The sequence below is a fragment of the Aulostomus chinensis genome, chromosome 12 (genome assembly GCF_037954235.1).
Source record: "Aulostomus chinensis isolate RoL2024-O1b breed Wild chromosome 12, RoL_Achi_v1.0, whole genome shotgun sequence".
Lineage (NCBI taxonomy): Eukaryota > Metazoa > Chordata > Actinopteri > Syngnathiformes > Aulostomidae > Aulostomus > Aulostomus chinensis.
In genome coordinates, this window is record NC_141331.1 from 1115977 (window position 1) to 1141469 (window position 25493).

Genomic DNA, 25493 nt, shown 5'->3' on the forward strand with positions numbered 1-25493 from the left:
CCATTCAGGTTGAGCGTGTCGGGGTGCAGGGTCTTACTGGGGTTCTGAGGGAACAGGGTGCAGCTCTTGCAGTGAATGATTTCCTTGATCACAGGCATGTCGGTGGGTAGCGGTGGAGGCGGGACCAGGCTGATTCCTGCCATTATGGGGTTTATGGGTGCGATGAGGCCCAGTGGGGGATCGAACCTCTGGACACACAGAGAGTCTGCAGCACACAACAAGCACAGAGGGTCCACATGAGTCTTGATGAATCAAAATGAGCACCAGGACGTCCCTGACTGGACGGCGGGTCTCAGCTGGGTCTGGGCGGGTCCCACACAGCGACAGACAGCGAAGCGTTCTGCAAACAACCATGATGGCTGCAGGTGTGAACTGGTCTGCTACTACAGCAGCATGAAGGGATATTCATACCTGACTCACCTGAACCTGCTTTCATCAGTGTTACATCTACATGGAGGCGGGTCACCAGAGTTTGACAACCACAACCTTCATGTTGTAAGTAGCCACCGCAACATTTGTGAGGGACATTTCTGTCCACTTGTCTCCTAAATGCCCATGAAGGGGTCCATCTGAGCCAAGGTCACAGAGGTCTGTTCTCGCCCAGAGAAACGGAATAGCAGAGGTCAAACCTGGAGGAGCGGCACCTATTTGGGCCCTTGATGGAACTCCTGACCGAAGAGGAGAATAAAGGCAAAAATTTTGGAATATTTATCATCTACAGTAACACAAAATTGTGTGAATCTATTTTTATTAGACTTTCCTGGACAGGACTCGGACCTTTGACCTTTCAGTATTTTCAGTGAATGTTTGGACCTGTGAGGACCTCCGCTGTACAGAAGTTCTCATTTATGTTAATCAGGAATGAATGGATGAATCAGTGGCGTGTCTCATGTTCAGATGGTCACAGGCAGGAAGCGGTGGAGAGAGTGTGGATTAAATATCCAAACAGAAAAATCCCAGCAGGAGTGGAAGTGACTCACAGCATCAGTTACTTAGAGGAGCAGAGGATGGAGCGGAGAGCTGGTGGCAAGAGCGATGCTGGCTGAGGTGTCGAGGGAGGCGAGAGATAAACCGCCTGGGAAGAAAGTAGCAATGTGTCTGCTGTCGGGTGAAAATGGAGCAGAGGAGGGTGGCGCTGCAATAATACTGCAATAACAAGAGAGGGGGAGGAGCCACACCCCAGCAGATATAGGAGTCATGTGACTGAAATGACAGGGGCACCACAAAATGATTCTTGCTGCTTAGACTGATTCAAGTAGAAACTCCTGCTCCTCCGTACCGTTGGCTCGGTCCTCTCTGAACCGTCATAACGGACGATGGCGCTTTGAGACCAGCAAACACACAAAGAAGCAAGCAAACAAGTAACCAAACAAAGCATGCAAACAAACAAAGAAGCAAACAAAGAAGCACGCAAACATACAAAGAAGCAAGCAAACAAACAAATAACCAAACAAAACATGCAAACAAACAAACAAAGAAGCAAACAAAGAAGCACGCAAACATACAAAGAAGCAAGCAAACAAACAAGTAACCAAACAAACAAAGAAGCAAACATACAAAGAAGCAAGCAAACAAACAAGTAAACAAAGAAACAAACAAACAAAGAGGCAAGTAAACAAAAAACAAACAAGTAAGCAAACAAACAAAGAAGCACGCAAACAAAGAAGCAAGTAAACAAAAATGCAACTCAGAACGCGCAGAACAGCTGCAGCCGGGAAAGCTGGAGGCCACAGGTGTGTCCCAGGAGGCATTAACCTGACATTGCTGGAAAGTCGTTTCAGCCACAGATGTCTGCTGTGACTCAGGGATGACAGGCAGGTCAAAGGTCACAGCAGTGGGCACACATGAAGACGAGGTAGCTCTGGTTTTCTTGGCAAATGGCCAAATAGTCCTCAAATATCTTCCTATAAATCAGCGTTTCTCAAAATGTGTGGCGCACCCCCGCATCCCAGGGGGAGCGCGAGTCACCCGACATCCAAACATTATTTGTGTGCTGCCAGCTACATCCTGGCAGCACACAGTTACTTCAGCGGGGATCAATGATCTAATCGTGCAGCTCCTCTAGACTTTCCAGTCAATCGAGTCATTTCTCAGATCAGTTTATCCATCGAAACTGTAACGGCAAAGTAGGTTGCAGCGGCGTCGTGATGTAGTGCGGCACTTCATAACTGTGAATCATACAAAACTGTTGGACTTAGTACCGTGACACCGTCCAAACAACTAGTTGCCATGATGTAGGCAAAGAAACGGCGTGGAGACTCGGCGCAGCGAGGAGGTTTGGCTGCGCCCTGAATCGACAGGGTTACAAGTAAACTGACGGCTTCAGGCGGCTTCTTGGTAAAAAAGCCTCCGGCCGCCAACAGAGACACCGCATGCCTCCACAGCGTGGCACTGCTGGTGAGTTAGGTGATCCCTGGACTTCGTCCACCCAGGACCATGAATATCTGTATAAATTATCATGATAATCCCTTCAATGGTTATAGTGATGTTACAGTGCCAACCTCACAGACACCACACACTCATGTCACGGTGGGTAAAAGCCTCCAAATTCTTTCTTATCTTGATGATTCCTTAAGAACGGAACATTTTATCAACAAATATGTACATCCATGTTTTAAGGAGCAACAATCCCAATGAATTCCTACCGGGATGTTTCAGTTTTATCTGGCAAAAAGACAAAAAACTGCCTACAGATCTTCAGGCTGATCAGGAGAAAAACAGGGAGAGATAATCTTCCTCCCATCGCAGCGTTTAAGCGGGTTGCATTCAGGGACGCCTCAGGTCTCAGGAAAACTCATTAAAGTGTTGTCCGCGATAACCCTGACAGGTAAATTACACTTTGCCGAGCTGCACATTCATCACAATCACACAAGGCGGCTTGAGGGCCGCGCCAAATGATTCAGCCAGGTTCATTTCTCAGCGTCAGCCTCAGACACAGAGGGAGACAAAAGAGGGAGGAGCTTTTAGGCTTTTAATGGTGGCGAGTCTATGAGGTTTTCTGTTGCAGTACGTGAGTATGAGCGGGAGGTGAGATTACCTGGGGAAGCACGTTTCCATCACAATTCAGACAGTGTTTGAGACAACAGCTGAACCAAGCCTCACGTTTCTTAGACGTTTCTCTCGTTAATCAGCACCTGCAGCTCCTGGTACACCCGACACACCTGGTACACCCGACACACCTGGTACACCCGACCCACCTGACCCACCTGGTACACCTGACCCACCTGGTACACCTGACCCACCTGGTACACCCGACACACCTGGTACACCTGACCCACCTGGTACACCCGACACACCTGGCACACCCGACACACCTGGTACACCTGACCCACCTGGTACACCCGACACACCTGGCACACCCGACACACCTGGTACACCTGACCCACCTGGTACACCCGACACACCTGGCACACCCGACACACCTGGTACACCCGACACACCTGGTACACCTGACCCACCTGGTACACCTGACCCACCTGACACACCTGGTACACCCAACACACCTGGTACACCCGACACACCTGGCACACCCGACACACCTGGTACACCTGACCCACCTGCTCACGCTGCTGACTCAGAGTCCACAACCGTCTGGAGTCTAGATACTAGCAACATCTGGGATTGTAAATCATCATTTTACACTGTGATCTTATTTCCAGGTAAATTCAGACTGAGTTTCTGCAGCTCTCTCACAGTTCTGTGGATCTAATATTCTATCAAGTTTTTTTTCTCAGAATTTCTGTCTTTTTCACCTTTATGGCTGATGGTGTAAAACCAACAAACTTCCTCAAGAAGCTCAAAAGTGTACTGGCACAGGTATAAATGTTCAAACAACTTGAAGAATCTCGCCATGATGATGCCTCCTCGCCTCGAGCTTGTGGGAGTCGGTTGCCCCAGCGCGACCCCTGAGGCTGGAGTGCTGCCATCACCAGTGGCGTGATGCTGGTATGTTAGTCCGACTCCAGTTTTGGTGAGACTGACAAAATCAATCAACTTTTTCTGACATCATGTAATCATACCGGATGACATAAAGTCTTATACCTTCTGAACCCAAATATAAAACAGAAATCACTGCTGGTTATGACTGAAGTTCCTGAGCACAAATAATGTCATTCAGAGGAGTTTTTTCATTAAGATTTTAAATGTTGACTCTGGAGTTCGATGGAAACGAGCTTCTGATGACTTGGGTGTAAGTGACCCTTCGCCACATCACATTCCGCTGCCTGAGCTCCAGATGTTCCCAGAGGTGGAGTCGAACCAGCGCCGCTGGAACATGCTGTCATGGTTTCAATATTTGGAGTTTGAGTGGAATTAGGCTGCTGTGTTGTTGTCTGTCCCTTCAGTTAAATCCATTCAATTATTCTGAGCTTAACGAACACAAAACCCTCAACAATCTCCCACAATGCAGCACTTCAATGACGACGAACCTCAGGGCCTTTTCCTGGTAGGGACACACAAGGCTAAAACAAATCCTCAAGTCTCTGAAAAACAATTTTGGGAATGGATTGGGAGGTGGGAGGAGGCCTGGAACCAGAGGGGGAGCTTAGAGGAGTTTATGTCTCTACAACAAGAGACAGCTTTGTCTGGGGAGGACAGAGATGCTGCAGGAGCTGCGACAGACGGAGACGTGACACAGTCGCACGATGTCCAACTGTCAGTTAATATGTCAGAGTCACATGTTGCGTGTGCACCAGCGACGTGAGAAGGCCGACGGCGGCAGGGGAGCCTATCGGACTCTGGAGCCCTGAACACGGCGGTTTGACTCCTGCTCCCAAAAGTGATGTGGTTGTTTCATATTTAGCATTGTCACAACAAAAGTCATGAAGCACTGAGGACGAAGGTTCAACGTCGATCCTGCTGGTTGTTCTCAGACTAGCAAGCTCAGGTCCCACATGACGTACCTCTCCGTGTTCAGCAGACTCCGCCCACAAATGCTGTCTGAAAGTCATACTTCACCCAAAACGAGTATCTTGTCTTTCAAGCACTCACTAATTGGAGTCATGAACTCACACCGACATTTTTTCCCCAGTTAAGTCTGCCTGGCGGCACAGGTGACAGTCGTTGTCATGGCAACGTTAGCAGTGGAAAACACTCAAGACGGTCAGTGATGATCAACAATGTCTAATCATGCTAACAGCAAGTTAGCATGTAGCTGATACTGCTAACATCTAACAGATGTAGTTATGTCAATTTTAGCTTTCACGTTCAAGTCTGTGACTGGAGTCCTCGTCTCAGCCTGAGGACGCTTCAATCAGACAGTCTACACACCTCCATATTGAACATGCATGACACAGCAGAATCTCCATCCCAACAAGTACAATAGTACTTATTACTGCAATTAGTACTTCTACAGATATCATTGACTCCAATGGAAGAAGAAGCACTGAGTAGCAGCAGCTTCAGCTGTCTGAGAGCTGTTTCACTCAGCAGAGCTAAAGACTATTAGCTCATCAGCTCTCACACACACACACACACACACACACACACACACACACACACACACACACAGTGAGACGACTGTGAGTGAGTGACTGGAAAATTCACAGTCGGCTTATTAGAAATGCCATAAATATGTATGAGATGAATTTTAAGGTTGTCTGTCCTCTGGCGCTCTGCAGCAATGATACTAAGTGTGCACGCACACACACACACGCACGCACGCGTGCACGCACGCACGCACACACACACACACACACACACACACACACATCTGAACCTGTGAAGCTTCATCACACTCACTAAACACACAATACTATCACCGTCCTAGTGGACCGGATCCTCTCAGATGTGTTCAGAACCTCCCTCAGAACCAAGTGCCGTGCTACTGTGAAGACTGAGAGGTTGCCATGGCAAGGAGGCAGCCATGTTTGATTTCTGACCATAGAACAGGAAGCTGTAGAAACTGGAGTCACATGGTTAGGTATTTGATGAGTCCTACAAGCTGAGTTTAAGTCATGGCGCCACCTGGTGGTTACAGGGTGTGATGTTAGTACCACATTGTAGCTGTAGTCTGAATATCAATATCAGGTTGCACCTCACTCACACACACTCACACTCACACTCATACACACAGACTGGGATGTGGGGGAGTTTCCTGTGTCATGGCTCCGCCCTCCAGCTAGCTCATACCATCATCCTTCTGCAGTCTACTTCTGTGTTTACAGACTCTGGACTTTTCATTGGTGTCATAGTAACCAAAAAACACACTTTTGAATACGATACAAAGCCAAAATAATCCTAGGCGACGTGTCAATACTGCGCTGTCTCATGATGGCCATGACTTTACCTGAAACCAGCTGCTGTCCTCCCAGGCCCACAGACATGATGCCCAGGTTGTTCATGGCCGTGGCCCAGGCACCATGGTCGCCCACGGGGATGTTCAGGTGGTTCTGCTCAGCGCCCAGACTGCCGACACCATCAGCTGCTGCACCACAGAAGATGGGAGGGGGCTTTAATGCCGCACTCGCCGGGTTTCTGGCCGCTGCACCTGTTATTTTCTACGTACCGCCAGCCATAGCAGGGGGTGTGTTCTCTGGTCCTGCCACAGTGGTCTCATCAGATCCGTCCACCGGCTGACTGGAGGGTGGAGGGACGGACGCAGAGACATCCAGTCAGAGGCTCAGTCACTGTCCCTGCAACAGGCAGATGAGAAGAAGATAAAATCATTCCAATTATTATTCCAGTTTCATTTTGTTCCTTCTGCCTCTCAGCTCCTCACTGACCTCTTGGCCTACTTTACGCTTTGAACCAGGGGTCAAAGCCGTCTCTGCTCTTCAGTTTCTCATGCTAATACAGCAGCTGGTTGCTAATGTATTAGCATGCGTGTCGTTCTTGACTTGCAGTTCTACTAGTTGTCCACTTTCTCTGTCTGAGACTCGACACGTGCACTCGCTGGGAGTCTGAGTCTTGTTGTTAATAAGAAATGAAAGATGCAAATTGGGAGGTGAGTGATCCTGATGACACGCCGGCCGAGCGGGCGATGAAACACTGAGATGGGCCCCAAGACATGACGACCCGAACAAACGTCCTCACAAAGATAGCGGAACATGAGTACACACCTCCGCAGGTGGACGGATGATGTCATACGTGATAGTTTTGGCTGTGCTCATAAAAACATCATCCATGTTGGCAGGTAGGAGGCGCTGCTCTATGGGGAGATGAGGTTCTCTGGAGACTCAGCAGAACCGAGAAAGTAGGTTGACTCAGGGATTAAAGTTAAGAACAGAGCTGCTACCCTCCACACACACGCACGCCGGCACGCACACACACCTGCAGCTCGAGCTGCTCAACTTTCTTGCTGTTTTATCTCCTGTTCCTCGCCACCATTCCCCCCGTAGACGCCACGTGACGTCTACAGCCCCATCTTCCCTCTGTTGGAGGTGTAACACTTGAGAGAATCAGACGACCCCCCCCCCCGACCCCTACAAGCACCTCAAATGACCAGGACACCCCCCCACCCTCCCACCTCCAGACACTACTGGTCATCCAACCAGCCTGAGGCAGCACAGGGACAGGAGGCGTCCGTCGGCCAGCTCACTGGTTGATGATAAATTCCGCTGAGTGTCTCTGCTCACTTTCACGCACTATGAAATATTCACTGATGAATGCATGTCCTCTTCAAATATTCATGAACTCACATGCTGCCTCTGCATTCCACACACACACACACACACACACACACACACACACACAAACACACGTCCTGATGGACATCAATTTTACACAATTTTTTGAATCAGTCCTTTGTTACTGAGCGCTATCGTTCATCAAAGATTTGATGGAGCATCAATTGTTATGGTTGAGGTTACGATGTAGAAACAGGCCACACCCATTTCAACACTGTGTGTGTGTGTGTGTGTGTGTGTGTGTGTGTGTGTGTGTGTGTGTGTGTGTGTGTGTGTGTTGACATGCTAATCACATCTAGGAACTTTATGAATGTGATATAAGTCGACATGTTTTTATGATAAAACTCCAAAATAACACCAATGCAGCGTTGTCTCAGTCTCAACTTCGCCCCTCTCACCTCCAGTGGGCAGGACAAAGACGTGAGGTGAGTGATGAATAAAAAAAAGAGCAGAAATGCTGCCGAGAACAATCAGAGTGCAGCTTTCATCCAGCTAAACCCCGACCAGAGGACAGGACCAGCGGGAGGATCTGGGCTTCACACGCGTCCCTGATTTGTCCCAAATGGAGCTCTGAACAGTTTGAAAAGGCATCAGAAATCAGATGATCACACACTCTGTTCCCGTTCTTCAAAATGTGTTTTGGAACGATCCACAAATTCCGCGTGCATTAAAAATGTTGCCGGGGCGACAGTTCCTGGTGGGAGACTGTAAACATTCAGTCTTCAAAGTCTTTCCAGGGATGCTCCCTCTGCCGTCGATAAACGGCTCTCAGACTCTCCGAGTTCTACAAAATCGTTGCACGCTGTTGATGCGCCATGGTGTCTGAATGAACTGAGGACGGTTTGATGCTGGTGAGCAGATGAAGCCTCCTGTCAGGGGAGTCCAGGTTTCCTGCTCCACTTCACCTGTGCAGCAGCTTGCAGTGCTACATGCACCGCTGTCATGCAACCATCAAGGCTCCCATGCCATCGCCACAGGAGCGCACACCCGAGACGTCATGCTGGCTTTGAGGAATTAGAGCAACGTCGCACTTTGTCTTCAAGTTAACACGAGGCCGACGCAAGAAAATACAAATAAAACCCACCGGGAGGAAGCTGATCCAGGTCCCCCCGGTCCTCACCAACAGGAGTCTACAGCTCACTGACATGTTTTTCCCTGTTTGTGACTCCAGAATGCAGGAAGAGCCGGCCATGTATACTTAGCTTGACGCTAACAGAGACTGATGGCTAACAACAGCTAAACTGTCCATTGTGTGCTCAATATAAATAAATGGCATATTTCCAGTGTGGTGCGACCTTAAATGTGTCCAGCTGAACGGACCAGCTGGTCCCACCTGGGACCCAACGGACACTGAAGTGCAAGTGTGCCGGTAAGTTAGTTCCTATCTCCGGTCCAAGGCCTTGAGGAGTCCTGACCACTGGGCTGGAGTGAGAAGACCTGGATGATACGGGACGTCCCTGGGGCGTGATGTCAAGGCTCCCTATCAGAAAAGGAAAAAATGCACGTGCTGCATGAAGTGGGCGGCATGGCTCAGGGGTAGAGTGGCCGTCTAGCAACCGAAGGGTCGCTGGTTTGATTCTTGACCATGCTGACCATGTCCAAGTGTCCTCGAGTGACACACTGGACCCATAATTGCTCCTGATGAGGAGGTTGGCCCTTGCATGGCAGCTCCACCATCAGTGTGTGAGTGAGTGTGAATGAGACGACACTGTGAAGAGCTTGGAGTGCCGCTAAGGTAGAAAAGTGTTGCATAAAGTGAGTCCATTACCATTTCAGTAACTCTGTAAGAGGTGGGCGGAGCAAGAATTGGGACCAGTGCCACCTTGGCTTTTTGTGACTGTCGGGGACCATAAATGGAGGCATATTACAGGTAGCCACACCCTAAAGCATTCCCTCTGACTCTGCACGCGACCATACCGAACTGAATGAACATGCTGCCGTAAAGAAGACAACTGAACTACGACAGAGGCTTCAACTCTGCATGACCTGAAACAGTTTTCAGAACTAGCAAAGAATCTCCAGCTTTAGAGACAGAAGTCAAAAGGGAGGGAGTCGTCACGGTAACAAACAGGGTCACTGATACTGGAAATCAACCAGAGATGTTCATCCCGGTGTCGCCGGTGAGGAGCGGAGGCTGAACATCTCCGGTTCCTTCCTTCATCAAACGTATCAAGGCTGCTGCTGCCTCGTCAAAGTTCCACATCCATTCAACAACGCCAAGGTGCAGCCCTGAGCTTCCCAGCCGTCCCCGGGGCAACGACCAGGTGACTGCTGGGATTTCACTGGGATTTAAGAGCAACAAAAAAGATCAAAATCAAGACACACTCGTGAAGTCATGGTTATGAATATTAGATCCCATGTCTGCACACTGGATCTTCATGGGAGGGGTTGTACTCTGCATCCTGACCACTAGATGTCACTGACTGGCACAGCGTGATTGATCATTTAAAGTGATGTCTGGCTTTAATCATGGAGCCTTCGCCATTGTGTTCAGCCTGAAGACTAATCTGGGGATGGAGCACAGGGCCGCCGTCTCCCTCTTTACCCTTCAACTGAGAGACAGGGTCACGGCCCAGATATCAGTCAGCGCTCGCCGCAGCAAATTACTGCTAATGAAGCCTTTAGAAAGGCACCATTAACCACCGCCACACGGGGAGAGAGAGAGAGAGAGAGAGAGAGAGAGAGAGAGAGAAAGAGAGAGTGAGAGAGAGAGTGAGAGAGAGAGAGAGAGAGATGGGCCGCAGTCCAGGCAGCAAATCCAATCAGCTCCCCATCTAATCTTTGTCCAGAGGAAGGGACCGGCTCAGACCCAGAGGAGACGGGTAGCAGTTAGCACCTAGCCTCAAACACACAGCAGCAGGAGGCTGTGGGAAGAGATGAGGGTTTATGCACGTATATCATTTATACAAGCTGGAAGTAGAACTCCCCCTTACCCGACACGGAGAACCTGAGCCCAGAACCTGGGCTCAGGTTCTGGGCTCAGGTTTTAATCCAACCTGGTTGTTCTCCTGGTAAAAGGTGCTGTCGAGTCCTCAGCTTTCATTGCAGAGTTCACGTTGGCATGGAGACGGATGGAATCATCAGGCAGCTGTTTCAACAGCTGGAGAGCTGCTTCCTCTCAGTCTTCTATATTTGTGTTTTCACTGTCTCCGTTCCTCCTCTTTCATTATCATTTCAGCAGGTTATCGCCCTGCAGGGGGACTCGTAATCAACCACCAGCCTGAAATTAGCACTGAAAAGCTGCAGAACAAGCAGCAATTAACAGCAGATGTGGAGGCCGGATCCACAAACTGCCGGCCCAAGTCAACATTTATTTCCCTCTCTGCCCGTCTGTCAGTGGCTGATGACGGGCGACGGGTTCGCTGCCCTCCAGCCACGTCTGTCAGACGGTAACCTGAACGATTCCTGACCAACACGGAGATACAAAGGTGTCAGTCAACGTCCTGGGGCAGGTCTGAGCTCTGAGGCCAGTTATCGACATTCTGGCCTCAATCACTGAAGTTTTTAATGTGAGTAAATCACAATGGTAGAAGTCAGGTGACCACCAGCCTCGTCAGATGAAGCGCCGCGCCGTCCGTCATGCATCTCAGTTACAAAGCTGCTGCTCTACGTCTCCGAGTCAATTCGCCGTGGATTACTTAAAATTCAAGCAATGCCATTAGCGTGGCTGCAGCTCCTGTTTTGAATCCATTTAATCCACTTAGAGTTTGAGAGGCGGCGGAGACGACAGCGGAGAGGGAGGGTCACCACGGGCGGGAGATGACACCAGCGCCTGACTAACGAGGAGACGACGAGGGGGCTGGACACTTGGCTCTGAAGGACGGAGTGCTAACATGAGCGCAAAGCAGCTGTGCTATGACGGAGAGGAGTGATGTCACGTAGAGGTGGGTGGGGACTGACAGTGATGTCACAAAGGGAGGGTGAGGCCTAACCAACTCATGGTGAGTTTATGTAAAGGTGGGTGGGGTCTAACCAATTCATCGTGACGCTATGTAGAGGTGGGTGGGGCTTGACTTAGTGTGAAACCCTTTAAATCCCTGTGAGGCGCTCGTGACAGCTCCGCCCCCTGTGTGAGTGATGCATGAGCCACCAAATCTGCTGGAAGGTTGTTTAGTGATAAAGTGCTGAATCGACCACTGAGATCTTCTTCCATCTGAGAGTGGAACACTCCAGCAAGGCTTCTGCTGAAGCTGCGAAGTCTCGTTTTGTAGTTTTGTGGTATTTCTGTGGAAGAGGAAGCTCCTCTGTAGCAGAGGAGGGTTGGCGTTAGCATCCAGCTCAGGAAACTGCAGCCTGATGTCACTGAGACTCAATACAGGCTTGACTGTGTGAGTTCCACAGCAGGAGGACCGGGACCAGGACAGTCAGGAACCACATGAGGCCATGATGACTTCTGGGTCTGGACAGCAAGACGAGAACCAGAGAGGGTTGGTCACTGTTAACATGTCGGGGGTGTACTGCGTTTCTTACTGCACAGCATCACACACACCGCCATACACATCTCCAGGACTCTGTGTGTGTGTGTGTGTGTGTGGCAGAGCCTCCAGCAGGCGACAGCGCTGAGTCACTGAGATGGACCAGATGGTGCTGAAGAACGAAAGACAGGAAGGGAGGAAGGAAGCGAGACAGAGAGGGAGAGAGAGAGTGTTTTGTAGCTAGCGCTCCTCCAGCCGTGACCACTCTCTGCATTTTAAACACCTCGCCTTCTGTCACTCACATCCGCCGCTCTGCAGGACAGCCCAATTAGCATCACACGCACGCACACACACAAACACACACGCGCGCACACAAACACACACGCACAAACACACACACGCACACACAAACACACACGCACAAACACACACACGCACACACGCACGCACACACACAAACAAACACACGCACACACAAACACACACACGCGCGCACACACACACACACGCACGCACACACACAAACACACACAAACACAAACACACACACGCACACGACAAATGAATCCTGTGAGTGTTTATTTACATTCACAGATGAAGGCGACACATATTGACCACAGAGATAAATACACCTCAGTGGATCAGACGCCGTCACTGTGACATGTGTGGACGCCACCCTGGATGGACTCGTGTTTGAGCTTGTGACAACAAAGTGAACGACACCAACATTGAAGGCAGTCAAACGCAGTCGTCCAGCTCCGGCGTGGACACTCGTAGGCTCAAACTGATGTGAGCGTAAACAAGTCCATGTTGTTAGAGGACATTAGTAGTCAGGTACCCAGCGGTCTATTGCGTTGCCTAGCAACACTCGGGTCTGTTTCCAGAGTTTACTTCGGCTTCGTAGGTGTCAGGCTTGTTCCAGTTCATGATTGGGTCGTCAATTATTGACTGAATGGACGTGTCACGATCGTCCCTTCCAAAGCCGCCTGGATCGCCTATGAACATTTAATAGTTACTTACTCATTTAAGATGCTCGACTGTGTCAGATGGAACCCACTCTTTGCTGAATATCTTGCAACACTCGACCATCTGTGCTGCCATGTTTGTAGTTTCCACCTTCTGAAAAAGCTGCCATTAACGAGGACTAGCGAGGGGCGTTCGCGGTGCTCGCGTGGGGCAGTTTAGCAACCTGGGAGGGACGGTGAGTCCACAAAACAAATGTGGCTATTTGGCTGTTAGCGTCATTAGCTTCATGTCAAACCTGACCCAAAGGTTCAGTCACATAGAGACATAATCAGTCTTATAAAGCAACATGTCATCACCTGTCCGTCAGGAATAATGGTCCCCAGGAACCTGACCAATTACAGACTTGGACCGCTTCTGTTGGGGCTTTAATATTTGCATCATGGCGGTTTTCTTCACCACTAACTCAGCTTCTCTGTCCACCGTGTTTGCTGAGCCACAGAGATGTAACTCCTCCCACCCCTCACATGATTGGATGGTTAATTGAAGATCTCCATTAATCAGATTGGACGATCTGAGAAGAGAGGGTTAGGGTTAGACCCTAGCAGGGTCCCCTGGATGAGGGGGTGTCTACTGGTCACTGCACTGGCACCTCCTCTGGTAGATCAGGGTCAAACTCCTCACTTTCGGAGGAAGCACACAGAAGTCCCTGGAGGGGGCGGAGCAACAACCACCACAGCTTGGCGGGGGAAAGAGGGAAGAATTGGAGTATATAGCCCAAGGCACAACCATCCATCCCCCTGGACCAAGTGGAACCAGAACAGCCAGTGGTGGTACAGTCAGGGGGACCTTCTGTAGTCAGGTGACCATCAACTCTGCTAGCAACTACAAGCCCCACCTCTTCATCATGTGACACCAAAAATCATCTCAATCATCCTTGTTCTTTTCGTTTGTCTCGTGTTTCATTCCAGTGACTGACTCATCTCCTCTAGTCCGTGATGATGTCACCACTCAGTCATGTGACGTAGAAACAAGGACGTTTTAAAGGTTCCTGAAGGCATCATTTTGCTGAGTGGGGGAGTTAAAGACAAGCGTCAGGCGACAAAGTCAGAAAATGAACTGATGTAGTGCGCCCGCATGTGTGTGTATGTGTGTGTGTGAGATCACACACTTGGATTAGATCTACACTAAATGGGCTGATTGACAGAACCAGCGGGCTGTGGCGGCGCCGTCTGTTCCCGTCCCCTCTAATTACAATCAAGGGAGACGAGAAGTGGCAGAACTCATCAGTCAGAACTGAGTCGATCCTGAGGTCGCCTCTCACGGCCAACCGTGACACCGATGTTTGACATCATCTCATCTCAGCTGCCAAACACAACCTCCCAGCTCCTGAATGTCGGTCTTCCCTCTGAAGACATCTGCCCTGTTAGGTGCTGAGAATTGAATCCTGCTTCAACATGATGAACTCAATCACCAGGACAAATGACATCCAGACGCCAGCTACGAAGACCAACGGGCAGCGGCAGAGAGCAGCAGACGGTAGAACACAAACTAGCTTATTAACCCACCAGAGGATATTTCTGAACAAGTGGTGATGTTTCATCAAAATCTATGTTTGCGTATTGTTAGGACTTTGAACGATTGCAGGGATTTGTTTTTACAGCCTCCAAATGGAACCCAGTTTTGCCACAAACCGCTGATCAGCTCCCTCCGCAGGTTGAGGGTCAGCGAGGGAACAGAAATCATAGCAATAACATCCAAAATAGCAAAACGCCTTGATGGGAATAGAAGTAGAGCCTCTACATGTAAACCGTAGCACTGTTTATTAAAAGACAACTTCATAAGGACAGTACATGGCTTCTGCGGGCGGCGGACATCTTGGGATACTTGGCATCGCCAGTCAAATGTCGAACGCTACGCAACTTGAACTGAAAAGTCACCATTGTTTACCAATTTCACATTTGTAAAAATTGTTCCGTACAAATACAAATGCAGCTGCGGTACTCAGGAGAACCAGCTGCCTCCTTCAGGGTAGCGATGACGTGTTCTTCTTCGTTAGTTTTCTTCTCCAACTCCGGCGACAGGACAGACGAGACAAAATTGTTGCTGCCTCAACCTTCGTTAGCCATTTTCTTTAATAGTCTTTAAATATGAGTTTGACAGGGATGCAGCAGGCTGATGTGTTTGGTACACGACACAAGGTGCAGGAAAATCAACCAAGTCGATTAACGGTTAGCTTTAGGTAGATGATAACGACCTGTTGGCAACACAAGGGAGTTCTCTCAGGAGAAGAAGACGTCCCGCAGAGTTCTAGAGGATTTGTTGGTTGCAGATCTCTTTGTCTAACGAGCCATTCGTGTCTTGAAGCCATGCAGCTTTGAAACCATCAGATAAAAGAAATCTCTCTATAAAAGATTGATAACAGCCACAAAGGCTGGAGCATCACGGAGGTGTAGTCAGCAGAGAAGGTGGATTCTGCTTCACATCGCATTCTTCCTGAATGGTTCACACTTATAAGATGGAACCATTTCCACGTTTCTATGGGGAACCACATGCTTGGCAGCACGTGTGACCCTTAATTATCGGTTCCTCTCTTTTGGATCATTCAAGGCAAAGAATTTCTTCTTCTACTAAGAAATGCGGAGTGATGTGTGTTCCTGTGGTCTCAGCTCCAAACGGTTGGCTGCCTCTCTTCCTAATGAGAAGTGGCAGATGAAGGACGCATCCTGACGGAGAGGTGGTGGTGCCTGGGTCACCGCTCCGCTGTCGGCCTGGGCAGGAAGCTCCAAGAGTCCAGACTGACAAATACGAGAAATATAAGGAGCAGTCGTTTAGACGGAGCTGCTTCAGAACTCTGAGGACAGCACATCCAGATGTTCCATGCTAGCATTTACACACACACACACACACACACACACACACACACACACACACACACACACACACACACACACACAGGTTTGCGTAGCTATCCTGATCAGGACATTCCATTGACTTCCATTCATGTGAATATCCAAACCCTAATCTTAATCCGAACCTCAACCTCAAGCTGACTGCAGGTTCCACCTTCACTCCACCTTTGACCAGGTGTTCATGAATGAAGTTCTGCTGCATCAGGACCGGTCTTTGGTCCCCATGGCCAAGAGCCTCCTGTGTTCGGATGAATGAATACCCCTCACATTCATGAGACTCATTGCTGGGTAGCCTGCAGTAGGTTCCCACAGCAATAGAACGGGTCTCCACGGCGGTAGAACCCACACCGTAGCCTACGGTAGGTCCCCACGGCGGTAGAACCCACGCCGTGGCCTACGGTAGGTCCCCACGGCGGTAGAACCCACGCCGTGGCCTACGGTAGGTCCCCACGGCGGTAGAACCCACGCCGTGGCCTACGGTAGGTCCCCACGGCGGTAGAACCCACGCCGTAGCCTACGGTAGGTCCCCACGGCGGTAGAACCCACGCCGTAGCCTACGGTAGGTCCCCACGGCGGTAGAACCCACGCCGTAGCCTACGGTAGGTCCCAACAGTTGAAATTGGACACTGTGACAGCGACATGGTGTTTTTTTTCAGCTTTGATGCAGCAACAGCAGCGATGGGGAAACTTGTGACGTGTTCCAACAACCCCCACCGCCACCAGATGGAGACAATAGCACAAAAAATACGCTTTACGGGTTCAACTGGACTTCTCTGTTGCGATTGGATGGCTCTGTGACATCACAATATAGTTGTCATACTTGCTCAGTGACGCATCATCCGTCTGTGTGTGTCTGTGTGTGTGTGTTTACGTTAATTTTTCTCTCAGGAAACAAAGCAACGACTTCCATTTCACTTCCACAGTCCTTTGACTTCCCTCCCTCTGCTGCTGCAGCTCTAATGAACACAGCGGCGGAAACATTCCCGCCTCATCCGAGCGTTGGAGGAGTCACATCACAGCGGGGTGGATCTCCTCTCTGATCACCGCCAACACACTCCTCAGAGCCAGGACAGGAGCATCGTTCTGCCATCCGCAGACAATAAAGTTTATTCAGCTGGTTGTCGCAACAACGAAGGCTATTCTGGGAGCTGGAAACACAATCCTGTACGTGGACGCACGTTACGCATCAGAGGGCTACGCCACCTGATCGCTCTGTTACATCTTTATTCAACCGGTCCTCACAAAGATAGCAACACAGGAGCACACCGAGATGTGATTCAATTCAATAGAAGCAGTGTTGCGAGGAGGCGTTTATTCACAGAGCAGACAGCAACTTCTCATCTGATTCACACCAGCAATTAGAGAGAAGCCAGATGCCTTCAGGGGAGAAGGGTGAGCGAGAGGGGGAGGAAGAGACGGGATAAAGGAGGAGGGGGAGGAGGGGGAGGAGGGGGAATCAAGAGGCAACAATGCGTCTTCTTAAACACAGAAAATCAGCTCCTCCGTTCAGGTGGATTCTTCAGGCACATTCTCCATCTGTCAATCAGCAGAGCGCCATTATGACCCCGTCATGAGGTCTCAGATAAAGAGGATTAACGTCACCACCCAATCACCGCCTCACGACTGTATCCCTCCGCCAACCAGCCCAGTTTATTGTCTCAGAATGTCCTGATGTGGTGCCGCACGGAATGAAAGCCCCAACAGTGGAATCGTTGTTCAAGACGTTTGTTTCTGAAATGTTGCTGATTAGGAGCCAGAAGAGTGCAGGGCTCAATGGGCTGACCTTTGACCTTTTGGATATAAAAGGTCCTCACTTCTTCATTTCATGCTATGAGATATTTGGATGGAATTCTGCTATCATCCACATGTGACTGACCTTTGACCCCCAAGACCCAGTCAGTTCATCGGCAAGTGTTGTACTCGGGCTGCTCTGGCCTCGCTCGTTCGTTTGCTTCAGTCTGAGTCAGCGCACGAGTCCGTCACTGCTCCTCCGCAGTCCAGTTGGTTTTCACACGGAGAAACTTGGCGCTAAAGAACCTATAAGCTGCTTCAGCAACTGCCAATAAACCCAAAGAAGAAGAACGTTCACTTTGTTCATTGGTCAAATTTGGTGGGGGCGGAGCAAGAAGAAGGTCCTGTGTGTTTCTCCGACGCAAACTGCAATGTTTTGATAATCAAACCTCTCCAAAAACACAAAGTCCATGAGGAAGTCTTTGGCCCAAAGAACCGCCCTGAGATGCAAAATGGGTCATACAACTTAGCAAGGCAGGCGTCAGCAGGGAGGCTCGATTGGCCCCCTCAACCATCGGAGGGGCGTTCTTGGTCCTCAGAGGCTTGTCAGATCAGATTCTATCAATTTAGCTCTCGCTAAAGAAGTTTGCACTGATACCTACACCTTCCTGCTCCACCCCTGTTGGGTGGTCACCCGGAGCACTAGCTTGTTGAGATCATGTACAAATAGCACTTCTTCACCCGAGCCACAACATGACACGTCTGAGTCAGAGCTTAACGTGTCTGTGGATGTAATTCCTGCTCCGGTTCACATTCATGTGTTTACTTCACCGGCGGTCCCGGCCGTGACTCATGACAGGATCAGACGACAGGATGAGAACCCAGCGAGGAGGCAATGTGACTCACACGAGGCCGCGGGGCAAGACTTCAGCACTGGCAGCGTTAAATCCCCGTAAACCTGCACGATTCATCCCAACCAGAGGAGGATCTGGACTCCGTGATCTCAGATCAGCTGCATCACAACAAACACACCTCAAATCTCTCCAAGCTGCACCAACACACGTGTCCAGGTGGCGGCCTGCGGAGGAGGGCGCCCGCTACTGCACCTCCACTCCACAAGTAATCATTCACTGCTGTTGAAGGAAACTGTGATGCTAACCAAACAAAAACGAGCGCGGAAGACAAGTTTAACCAGAAACGAAGTGGAGCTCGATGAGTTAACTGTTGGTGTCCGATCACATGTAGAATTCCTCTCACGAGGGGTGGAGGAGGTGTGTGTGTGTGTGTGTGTGTGTGTGTGTGTGTGTGTGTGTGTGTGTGTGTGTGTGGGGTGTTATGTGAGACTTTCAGAGACCACAGAGGACACGGCAAGGTTGAACCACGCTGGTAAATTATTCACCAACCACATGAACACACTGCTGCTCACCCTGCTGTGCACCGCCACCGGCAGGAGAAATGTTTCTGATGTCATCACTCCATCAAATGGCTGATATCCATCCCTGCCATGATGACCACTTCTTCCAAAGGAGGATTCTGGGATTTTAATCCCGAACATTTATGCTCAAAGCGACTGTAAATAAACTGCAAGCGGTCGGTTGCTCTGTTCATGGGGAACGCTTTCCCAGCCAATCAGCTGCAGGGGGCACCACTCACCCGCCTCGCTGCTCGCCAGGAGTAGGAGGGGTCTCCTTCAACATCCACCCACTTGGTATTTACTGGTGGATCTGATGTGCAAGAACTGACCCTGCTAATACCTTCAGCTGTTGGGAACCTCACGCCTGATTTGGACCTGGACACGAGGCAACCAGATGTTCTACTCAGTGACAGGTTTGAGGATTCGTTGCTACACTGCTCAATTATTGCTCATTTTAATATTTTTGAACTGAAATGTTGTGGCGTATGAAGTCTGCAACCGCCATGACCTAATAAAGGTGTAGAGCGTTGGAAACGTCGGCTGCCACCTGCTGGTAAGCGTGCCCTGACGCCTGAGGTGATAACTCCCAACAGCAGAGGTGCAGCAGCTACAGCTGAAGCCAGCAGGCCCTGATCAGGGCGCCGCAGCCTCGCCCGATATGCAGCACTGAGCTGTACTTTCATTAAGTTTGGTGATCGATGAAAACAAAAAAACATCAGCTGTTATCACCCAACACCTCCAAGTTAAACACCCACGACATACACGGTTATAGGACATTTGATCAGACGGTGTCAGGAAAGCTGGCCTGAAGGCTTCCCTGCTCACGTGGTGATGGACATCCATCCATTCATCACCTCCTCGGCGGCGGCCATGGAACAAAGCAGCAGCACACTGGAGACAGAAGGACCACGAGAGAAACACACGTCCACATTCATACACACGAAGACAACAGCAACTGCAGGACCAACACTTGTACGCGCGCAGAAGCCTCAGATATTCCACCTCCTATCTGAACCGATCCAGCTGACCTGCACTTCGTTCCCACGCTGCTCAGCACGACTGCTGCTGAGTCGACACATACAAGAACCTCCAGCTTTCAATGTTGATACACCCACAGCAGCCAAGTGAAAGGAGCTGCCCGGCATCGATCTGTTTTTGCTCAGGTTTTATGGAGGGCAGGCGGGAGGAGGACCAGTCAGATTTTCCCTCAGCTGGATGGCAGGCAGCGGCTGGTCTAGACATGAAATCACCAACCGCAGAATGAGACTCTCAGAGAAAAGACCCGAGGCCAATGTTCCCTGCTACTCCGGCTTTCATGAGTGGAGAAGCAAATGCACATTTGTGACGCTGAGAGGAGGATTGATCGGCTCACTCGGGCCTCAGACCCACGACCCGACACCGGGATCAAACTGCAAAATGTCCTGGCTGTCAGCAAAACATCTGGATGTGACACAACGTTAGGTTGTTCTGTTGTTTTACCACATGACATCAAAATGTTCATGAAAAGTTAGATGATGAAGTAATCAAAGAATAATTCAACATGAGTACGTATGGACATGGCTTCAACCCGGGACACGCCCCCTCAGTCAGGGGGAAACAACAGCACCTGACAACAGGAATGATGGGTGAGCACCCAGTGAGCCCGGCTGGAGGCTGCCGCCTCAGTCCAAAGCAAACAAAATCCAAATAAAAATCCATCCATCTTGAAGACTGTCGGACCAACAAAGCAGCACGACGAGGGTCAATACTGGTTCAGCAGCTCCACACTGGTCCGCGCTGGAGGACCAGAGGGGCTGAGCAGCCATGCTGAGGGTGCTGCTTTCTGATGGACAGCTAAGCTAACAGTTGCTAACCAACAATAGCAATGGCTCAGGTTAGCAACTGAAGGTTGAAGATTGAGTTTCTCAGGCCTGGAAATGCCACGAACTCTAGAAAACATTAGCTCCAGTTAGCTAGCTGACTCAACAGCTTCTAGCTAACCTTACAGAGACTCAGTTTACTGCTGTTTTCAAGTTCTTAGTCAGGCTGCCGGCGTTTCCAAGGAAGCCCATGGAACTGCTGCTCAAGGTCCGTATGTGGAAAAGGTACTGACCTGCAACACAAACCCAGTTTCTGATTATGGTTTCAGTGTTTATCTGCTTGTTGTCTAGTTCGTCACAATAGTTATGAAGCTGGTTTTCCCAAAACTCCACGCAAGGGGGGAGGTTTGCGCGATGTCTCTCAGAGCTCCTTGTACGCCTGTGGTAACTGTTGTGTGACGGGTGTTCTACCGTGGTGACTGTCACCTCAGTGACGGCTGCAGGTGAGACGCACGCTCAAGTGTGGGATGCTCACCAAGTAGAGCCCTGACATGTAATTTCTGGTTCATACACACACGTTGAGAGCAGCGCATGAATCAGCAGGGTGGAGGTAGAAAGCAGCAGCAAGCAGGAGGTGGATATCAACACATCGCGTCTCCTCACTGCCGTAAACAGGAAGTTGATTCTCATCGCCTCATCTGTCTCCGTACCGTCTCCAGAATGTTGAATCTTAACGCACAAACCTCAGTTTCATGTTCATCAGATCAGCTGCTCATATTCACAGTTGCTCGTCTTTCTGCTGGTTTTCCCGGCAGGAGCACGATTTGTTTCCCGTGATCTCATCTCCTCTAATGATTTTGTTCCTCCATCCTGCCACAACAAGTCACCGCCGCCTTCCTCTGCCTCCCCTCTCCTCCAATTGTGTTTTTCTTATTTCTCTTTATATTTTTCCTCTCTCTTTTCTCACCTTCCTCCCTACCAGTCACAGTGATGGAGTGGCCAGCGAGTAGCCGTCTCTGCCGTAATCACCACGGTAACTCATGGCGGAGCTGCGATGGCGGCAACACGCCATCTATCACCGCCTCCGCTGCTGCAAGAGGCTGATATATCAAGATGTAAATTCTGGCCCTGCTGCTCCCCGGAACTGTCTCCTCGGAGGAGGGAGGAGACAATAGACGAGGAAGGAAGGGTCAAGGAAGGGAGGAGAGGGGAAGGAACAAAGAGATGGAGCTGGAAGGAGGACAGGGCAAGCAGATGGAGCAAATGGGGGATGAGAGGAGAGGAGTAATAATGAAGGGATGAGGAGGGGAAGAGAGCAGGAACAGATGGAGGTGTGAAGAGAAACAGGAGAATGAGCAGAAGAAAAAGTAAAGCGAGAAAGAGGAGAAAGAACATTTCAGACAATGATGGCGCTAATTCATATTAATCCAGCAACAAACACACACACACACACACACACACACACACACACACACAATTCTAAATGATCAGAACCACACCAAAGGGCCTCTTAGATGTCCTTGTGAGTCGCTCCACCTCTAACCTGTCTTGCCTCATTGTGTTTGCTAACACGCCAACACAGAATTCTGTCCGCCACCTCCACGCGTGCACGAGCTTGCTAGCCTCACTCAGTCTTCCCCAGAAGAGCTCCAGCTCGGCCCCATGTCGCAGTCATGAGCGAATGAGAGCCAGAATTCATTTTGAAGACTGATATGTCTTCTCACCTCACACACACACACAGACGAACGCCTCTATTCACACTGTGAGTAGAGGGGAGGATCCTTTCGGGTTTGTTTCCTTCTGCGCACCAGACAGCAGAGAGCAGCGTCTCAGGCTGGTAGACAGTCTCTGGTGGTGCAGCAGCAGCATGGAGGACGGTGACAGAGTTTCTGTCCTGCTTTCAAACTCACGCCGACTGAGTGGTGGAGCTGCTGCAGCTCAGACGGGGGCGTCTGAGACGGACAAGACCAAAGGTCACCCAAGTTACCGGGGGAGGCGACAAGCTCTCATTCCTCCATGATAATTATTCATGGTGGAGCTCCGCCCACTTGTCCTGACTGCTCAGGTTAGGAACCATCTGAACCAAATCTGCACAGTAACTCAGGTTTAGTGTTCTCATCAGTGCCAAGATGATAAATACCATTATCTCCTGCATGGTCATGTGACCCGGGACTGAAGGCTGATTCAACTGTTCACAACGCAGAAAAAAGCCAGTTGTTAGTGGTGATTACTGGGCCCACCTTGCCCTGCCGGCCCGGTGGAGCAGTGGTCCTCCCTGTGGCCCCCAGCAAGAAGGTTGTGGGTGGAGCCCCGGCTGCAGCACGGGGTCTTTCTGGGTGAGTCTCCATGTTCTCCCTGTTCCTGCTGGGTTCTCTCTGGTACTCCAGCTTCCTCCACAGTCCAAAGACATCAAGAGGGACCAGGTTAATCCAGACTCTAAATTGACCGTAGGCGTGGCTGGGAGAGCCAATGGTTGTCTGTCTCTATGTGTTGGCCCTGCCATGGACTGGTGACCTGTCCAGGGGGAAGGCTGCTGGGATAGGCTTGGGTTGCAAGCCTTATTTTTCAGTTCATGTCAGGATGAGGTGTTTTTATAAAATTACCCCTGACTGACGGCCACGCACAGTGACTCACTGACGACATTTCAACATCTTCACTAAATCAAACATCTCTGATTCTGACTTGTTTTTTAGGTGCCATTAAACTCTTTGGTCATTCAAGCCCAGAAGCCAAAAAAGAGACAAACTTACGGTTCCTCTGCAGCTGCCCTCAGATGGTCCCTGCAGAGAGGAAACACCTCATCAGAGTTGACACACACACACACACACACACACACACACACACAGTTGACCTTTCAAAATAAAGGGTAAGCAACAGACACTTGCAGGGGAACAAAAGCAGTAAAACTGAGTCGTAAAGAGAAGCAGCAGATGTGATGAGGAACTGGAGATCCAGCTGGCAGCAGCTCACCGTGATTGCAGTGTTTTTGCTTGTTGTCCTGCCAACAAGATTCACGATGCAATGATATAAAACAGAACAAAGCAAAGGCTCATATTCCTGAAGAGGCACAAACCAGAGAACTTTGACATCCTTTCCTCAGAAATTGTGATGACAAAGATGCAAAGGAACACGGCAGGAACGTGAGTGACGTGGCCCCCACTGACAATGACTGTTGGTGTCAGTGGGGGCCACGTTAGCTCACATGCACTGCCGCCCTCCTGAGCCGTGGCGGTCTGTCTAACCAGCCGCCACGGAAAATATTTCCCCATATAGTTTGCCATTAGCGTTTTGTTTTATTCATTTCAGCAGACAAACCATCACAATTCACACACACACTTTCCCAGCAAGGTTATTCAATTTTTTGTTTTGAACCCAAAACCCACCACATCACGGATGGAATTTAACATGCTAGCTGGCTATCGTCCCTCCGGAGGAGGATGGGTGTACGCGCCGCTCCCAGCACGGATCCACACAGGAAATGAGTGGAGGTGCTGGGATGCCCCCGTTTAGCGGGACGACTCGCAGCCGCCGCTGAGCTGTTAACCTCCCTCTGTCTTTGCCTTGTTAAGACTTTGCTGTTCCTTCTTTCATTTTCATCAAGTCGTCTTCAACACAGCAGAACTCATTTGTTATGCAGATGACTGCATAAATCTGCATATCGCTTCATGATGGCCTCCACTACAAAGCCTGGTTGCACTCGTGAACATGAGATCATTGATGACAAATTGTAGAGCCGGCATTGTTTGACATTTGTATTCGATTCGCTGGTATTAATATTGGCCTTCAGTCCTCAGCCTGACCCCGCAAGCTGAACTCGACTCTTTTGAATTAAAAGACAACAGACAAACACGTCATCACATGACCTTCTTCCTGGAGCTGATTAAAAACTGAACACACTCCTGGAACAAAAATCTCACATTTTTGTTGTGATATCAGGCCACTCACAGGTCCTGTGTAGCACCAGGTGATGGGTTGGGTCATGTGACCCTGACTGCAGGCTGCTCTCCGTCAGCGCTAACCTCTGGTAAGTAGGGCAGAGCAACATATCTGTGCTTTAATCAAACCTGAACTTGGTCCTGGATCACAGGTATTGAATACCCTTCCACACGAAGTACTACGGTGCCCTTCGACTGCTTATCATGTTGAGGGTCGCGGGGGTGGAGAGGCCTTCAGGCGAGAGGCGGGGTCCACTGCACCACCGTGCCACCACATCACAAAAGCACTCCAAACATTTTGACATTTCTTCAACATCGTTCCGCCACATTCAGAAGATGCGGTCCCGACGTGTGTAATTTGCTCAAATAAAACTAGGAAACCGTGTGGCCGCACCTTCTAGAAACCCCGGCCGACTCAGAGGAGAGTCACTCAGTATGAATCTCTATCTGGTAAAACAATAAAAGATAAATCTGTGCTGCTTCCTCAGACGTTTCAGCAGAATACTAAGAGCCAAGTGATCCATGACAGCGCCGCTCGGCTCTCCAAAATGAAGCAGCAGGTCTCAGCGGACGAGCTTCCCTATTCATCACACACCAGCTCGCACAACAGCGACTGTCCTGAAACAACACACCCACTAATTGTGCGTATTTGTGGGTGTTTCCTGTTTATGGCCCTCTGCTTTGTGTTGTGCTGGTGTT

At 49.9% G+C, this 25493-nt stretch overlaps 2 protein-coding genes across 10 annotated transcripts in view; both read right to left on the reverse strand.

The window, feature by feature from the left end:
* Positions 1-25493, reverse strand: part of LOC147251651 (uncharacterized) — a 151193-nt gene that overhangs the window by 31508 nt on the left and 94192 nt on the right. Inside the window, exon 3 of the mRNA XM_086221101.1 lies at positions 18778-18813. Coding sequence (XP_086077227.1) covers positions 18778-18813 — 36 coding nt within the window. The remainder of the gene's footprint in view (positions 1-18777; positions 18814-25493) is intronic.
* The window catches only part of enox1 (ecto-NOX disulfide-thiol exchanger 1), a 66024-nt gene that overhangs the window by 20021 nt on the left and 20510 nt on the right, over positions 1-25493 (reverse strand). For 4 of the 9 annotated variants that reach the window (XM_086219502.1, XM_086219500.1, XM_086219495.1 and 1 more), the window contains 4 exons: positions 23610-23639; positions 6506-6632; positions 6287-6424; positions 38-205 (listed from right to left, as the gene is read on the reverse strand). In XM_086219502.1, coding sequence (XP_086075628.1) covers positions 38-205; positions 6287-6424; positions 6506-6515 — 316 coding nt within the window. In that variant the 5' untranslated portion in view covers positions 6516-6632; positions 23610-23639. Of the gene's footprint in view, positions 1-37; positions 206-6286; positions 6425-6505; positions 6633-20088; positions 20224-23609; positions 23640-25493 lie in introns of those variants that run through there. The other 5 variants (XM_086219501.1, XM_086219498.1, XM_086219497.1 and 2 more) reach the window with 3 other exon arrangements.